Source organism: Idiotropiscis lumnitzeri, chromosome 2 (assembly GCF_059441095.1).
Source record: "Idiotropiscis lumnitzeri isolate Australia: NSW breed Sydney's pygmy pipehorse chromosome 2, RoL_Ilum_1.0, whole genome shotgun sequence".
Taxonomy (NCBI): Eukaryota; Metazoa; Chordata; class Actinopteri; order Syngnathiformes; family Syngnathidae; genus Idiotropiscis; species Idiotropiscis lumnitzeri.
In genome coordinates, this window is record NC_142392.1 from 28,357,675 (window position 1) to 28,363,408 (window position 5,734).

The 5,734-nt window shown below is 40.4% G+C and overlaps 1 protein-coding gene across 1 annotated transcript; it reads right to left on the reverse strand.

The window, feature by feature from the left end:
- Positions 1–1,596: 1,596 nt before the first annotated feature.
- LOC148342202 (uncharacterized) lies at positions 1,597–2,843 on the reverse strand (the record flags this gene model as incomplete). The annotated part of the gene is made up of 1 exon (XM_088288095.1): positions 1,597–2,843. A coding segment is annotated over one exon (999 nt), but the record flags the coding sequence as incomplete, so codon positions are not given.
- Between the last annotated feature and the right edge of the window lie 2,891 nt (positions 2,844–5,734).

Below are 5,734 nucleotides of genomic sequence, written 5' to 3' on the forward strand. Positions count from 1 at the left end.
GAGCCAAAAAGAAGTCCGCAGGTTCTAGAGCGTTCTCTATTCGGGCACCAATGCTTTGGAATGCACTTCCCTCAGATATTAGAGGCGCCACCTCAATAGAAATGTTCAAAACACTATTAAAGACGCATTTATACTCTTGTGCATTTAGCTGAAATATTTGTTGGCCTGTTTACTGCCGCTTTTTTTTTCTTTTGTTTTCTTTTCTGCCCCCTTTTCCCCCGGCTGGGGGATTAGGTGACGGTGACCCACTAGGAAGTTTAAGGCATTGACCAACTGGGCATGCACCTGTTCCAGTGATGTCATCTTCCTGCAGCGCGACATTTGATCAATTTATTTATATACTTTAGCATCTAATTTAATTATTTGTTGGCCTGTTTACTGCCGCTTCTTCTCTTTTCTGCCCTCTCTTCCCCTGCTTGGGAATTAGGTGATGGTGACCTGCAATGAAGATTACGGCACTGACCAACCGGGGAGGGACCTGCTCTGCCGAAGTCGTCTTCATGCAGCGCCTCATCTGATTTCCTTATATTTCAGAACTTCGTTGAACTACTTGTTGGCCTGTTTGCTATTTCTGTTCTTTCTTTTCTGTTCCCAATTCCCCGAATTAGGTGATGGCGATTCACTTGGAAGTGGCTGTACTGAATTTACACCAACTGACCGGTACAAGATTGAAGGCTCATCTTCGGATATGCTGCCATGGATATTACGGCCCTGGATGAGGACCCACTCCACTGAAGTCATCTTCCTGCAGCACTTCTTTTGATTGACTCTCAGATTATTTCATCTAACATTGTATAGCATCATTTTATGTGTCAAATGTTGCCCAGTTGGCATCCATTGCAGCCTGGAAGGGCGATTCCCCCATCTGTGGTCCCTTCTCTAGGTTTCTCACTTTTCCCCTACTGAGGTTTTTGGAGTTTTTCCTTGCCCTCCTGGGGGTTAATATCAGTGGATGTCGATTGTGGTTATGTAAAGCCCTTTGAGACTGTCTCTGATTAAGGGCTATACAAATAAAATTGACTTGACGTGACGCATATGCATTCCCATCACGCTAGTCTTTGGGATTTCCCTCCAAAAGTCCCCCAGAGGGAGAGCAGATGCGTCTCCCCGTTGATACGACCAGTCTACTAGTGACCACCTTAAAATACTCTCATACCCTGGAAGGTCACTGACCTGGCGAGAGAATTGCCACCACCATAAACAATGCTCAGGCCTATTTTCTATCTCTTTTATTCAGAAAGTGAAATATTAAATGTATGTGAGGGGATATTTGAAGACTTTGAGTTTTGTTCAATGGACCATGCCTATACGACCCAGCCAAACACACCGAGAAAACCAGCGCTGACTCCAGTCGCCATCATGTTGCCAACTCCTGACATACCAAAACCTTTGAGAGAAACTGAGCCAATTTGCGTTTCTCTTTCTGGTTCTTTTCATAGTTCAACTTCTAGTTTAGTTTTTCACCTTTTCACACTGCGTAATGAAGGCCAGTTGAGCAAGTGGAACAAGTGATTTTATTGATGACTGTGGAAGGTACCGATTTCATAAGCAGTTTCTTCTCACACCTTTTCCATTAAGTACGATTAAAAAGACAACTGAAAAGCATAACGTTAACAAATGTTATTCCAGGCAAAAGCAATTAATTTTATTTACATGTTTGAAGTAACACACAAAAAAAAAAATCATCACTCAGACACAATGGTTCTTCTGGCAATGATCACATTGGCTTAGTGTCAATAAAAGAGCTATGCAAAACTAAATTTATCATATTTCATTCAAAATCACATTTACATCTTACCACAAAGAGTCAGTTCCTTCAGTTTTTTGTTTTCTTTTTTTAAGCTTCAAGGATCGCTGCTATTCTCACCAGCACAATCGTGTCTCTTAGCACTCCGTTTAGTGGAGAATTTTTTAGCACAAACGCTGCAACTGAATGGCTTGTCTCCACTGTGCGTTCTTGTGTGGATTCCTAAATTTGACTTTACAGAGAAGCTTTTGCCACAAACTGAGCAGGAAAAGGGTTTTTCTCCACTGTGTGTTCTTGTGTGTCTTGTTAAAGTTGACTTATTCAGGAAGCTTTGGCCACAAACTGAGCAGGAAAAAGGTTTTTCACCACTGTGTGTTCTTGTGTGTCTTGTTAAAGTTGACTTATTCAGGAAGCTTTGGCCACAAACTGAGCAGGGAAAAGGTTTTTCACCACTGTGTGTTCTTGTGTGTTCTGTTAAATATGTCTTTCTTGAGAAGCATTTTCCACAAAATGAGCAGGAAAACGGTTTTTCACCACTGTGTGTTGTTGTGTGTTTTGTTAAACTTATCTTATGAGAGAAACTCTTGCCACAAACTGAGCAGGAAAAAGGTTTTTCTCCAGTGTGTGTTCTTGTGTGCCTTGTTAATTGTGCCTTTTGAGAGAAGCTTTTGCCACAAACTGAGCAGGAAAAAGGTTTTTCACCACTGTGTGTTCTTCTATGTTTTGTTAAAGTTGACTTATCAAAGAAGCTTCTGCCACAAACGGAGCAGGAAAAGGGTTTTTCTCCAGTGTGTATTCTTCTATGTTTAGTTAAATCTTGCTTTTGAGAGAAACTCTTGCCACAAACTGAGCAGGAAAAAGGTTTTTCACCACTGTGTGTTCTTGTGTGTCTTGTTAAAGTTGACTTATACAGGAAGCTTTGGCCACAAACTGAGCAGGAAAAAGGTTTTTCAGCACTGTGTGTTCTTGTGTGTTCTGTTAAATATGTCTTTCTTGAGAAGCATTTTCCACAAACTGAGCAGGAAAAAGGTTTTTCACCACTGTGTGTTGTTGTGTGTTTTGTTAAACTTATCTTATGAGAGAAACTCTTGCCACAAACTAAGCAGGAAAAATGTTTTTCTCGAGTGTGTGTTCTTGTGTGCCTTGTTAATTGTGCCTTTTGAGAGAAACTCTTGCCACAAACTGAGCAGGAAAAGGGTTTTTCTCCAGTGTGTGTTTTTGTGTGCCCTTTTAAAGACAACTTTGAAGTTAATGAGTCTGTGTGACATGCCCTTTCACCTTTGGCTTGCCCATCATCATCATCATCATTTTCATCATCATCATAAGTATCATCATCGTGATGAGCATCTGATAATGTGTCCTCATTATGTACTTGTGATGGTCCCCATTGGTCTTCATCACCTTCTGTTGTCACGTGACTACTTGAGATGCTGCTTGGAGGCTCCGCCCCTCTGTTGTCCTCACTCTCATCCTTGTTTTCATCTTCAGTCTTGATTGGGACACCGTTCACTGGTGACTTGTTGATCTCCTCCTCCTCCTCCTCCTTTTTGATGTGAGTCAAGTCTGGCTCCTCTTTCACAGAACAGAGATTGTATTCACTGACGTCTGTCGGACACAAAAAGACAAACACACATTTGGTTTGGTCAAGTCAAAGCTCATGCGGTGACTTTGTCTTATATTGTTTCTACTGTGCTACCTTGACTTGTGCCTGCCGCATACGGAGCAATGCGTGCGACTCCAACTTGGACCGGACTATGGGGGCATTTCACAAAATTACGTCAGACGATGTAAACCTCCTTTTAGCAGCACAACAGTGATAAACGAGCATTTAAAAAGGAAGCACGTTGCGGCTGATGCCCTATTTCATTCCTGACATAGTCACAGACGTTTCTGGAAGCGAGCTGAAGTTAGCACACACAGGCTATTGTGTGCGTCTGATGGAACACCTGTTGTGGGACCCTAACATATTGATGCAGACCACTGGGGGCCATCGCAACATAATGTCATTGATAGAATAGGAATCCTTCAAGTGAAATATGTTTTCAAGTATTTCATTTTGCATTTAGAGATAGTTTCATCGTGGGTACTTTTTGCTTCCATTATAATCTGGATCCGTAAAAGAATTAAAGGGGCCCTGGAATCAGAGTGGCTATTTATTGCATGATTTACGTTTGTTTGTTTTTTTTTATTACCCAAAATGACATTTATCCTGCTAGTACATTCCGACATTCCCCTTTTTCCTTTTTTTAAATAAAATTTCTGTTTCGCAATCAAATTTAAAACAAAATTATGTTTGAAGAGACAAAATCCCTTCACATAAGCATTAAGCAACAACACTTTCACTCTGACTTTCATGTTGACATATTTGAATAATGACTGTTTATATTAAAGTTATCCAATACATATTCAAATTAGACTAAGATACACCATAATATTTTAAGAGTTCACTAAATTATTTTGGAACTGCAATGATGCTTAACTGCCAAAGGGTGTCAGGAATGAGTAACAAAGGAATACAAAACCTCCCACTGATACATCATCAATGTCATTTGGATAAATTACCAGGAACTATGAGATGCAAACCACCTGGGCCACAGGAACTTTATTACCAGGAACTAAATGTTCCTGGACTTGTTGGTAGAAAAGGGGGTTTTGACGTTCTCCCTTTTTAAGCCCATAGTAAGCCAAAGATGCAGATGCATTCCTTGCAGCATGCGCTTGTTCACTGATGAGATCCGTGCAACCCTGGATGGATGCATTAAATGTATTTTAAATGTTTGGATGAAGTGAAACTATGCACACGTGCACAAAACAGTGCAGAGCCACCCGAGGTTCATTGACTCTCATTCGACGAAGCCAGTACAAAGTTAATAAATAAATAAGACCAATATGTACTTGATTTTTTTTTAAAAACGTAATATTTATTTAATTTATCCACTAAAATTGATCAACCGCCATTGATGTTTTCGCCGCAGTGTGCACATTTTTTAGAGTCGGGCAGAATTCCTTCCGTAAGGAATTGCTTGAACAAGATATAAAAACCAGAAAATGTAAAATGTTAAACGAGTTCAAATTTTATCCTGGGAAAAACATGGAGTTCACCCCTCACTATTGGTTATTCTTTGGCATATATTTTCTGCACTGATTACATTTGACATAAAAAATTGCTCAGCAGACCTGCAAGTAAAAGGCAATATTTAAAAATAAAACGGCAATAACCTTGAACGATTTCCCCAAACAACTTAATGTTGTGATGCATATTTCTAATGAAAGAAAGTCGTTCGAAACAAAGCAAATGAGAGTAAGACGTGTACAAACCTGCTTTGAGTGGCACAACACGAGGCTGGTTGCAAACTTCGTCCAGCAGTTGATGATGTTGCTCGTTCTCTTCTTTTATTCCACAAAGTTCCTCTTTGTACTTGGGTGTCGTTATTTCACACATTTTCAAATGATAATTCCAAAAAATCCGCACTCGATCTCTGCTTGGCGATGAGTCATGTGCCTCTTTTCGTTAGCGGCTAGCTAGCTAACAAGCTAAGCTAACTACGCCGAAAAGCATCAACGCGCGAAGATGAGGTTATCGGGACACAAAGACTTAATGAATTATGTCGTAGTCCTTTAGAGTAGCACTGGACATCCTTTGAGAAAATTACAGTCAGTTCCACACTAAATCAGAAGAATTTAGCGGTGGGTGTTTTTGTTCCGGTGTGGACCGGTCGGTGGATGTGGTCGAGGTCCTTCGGAAGCTGCGCGCTTGCTAATGACGTCATGCTGTAAGCACGTATTTTTCAAATATATTTCTTTGCCTCTGTGTTTGTTTTAACACCTGGCTGTTCTCTTTTAATATATATTCTATGTAATATTTTAATTCGGTTGATAAAAAAATGTAACAAAATAATTAAAATAACGCCACAAAAGCGAGTCAGCTCCGACGTCACTTCGTCCCTATGCCCGGAGAAGCCGCTGCTGGAACAGCAGTGGGAAGGT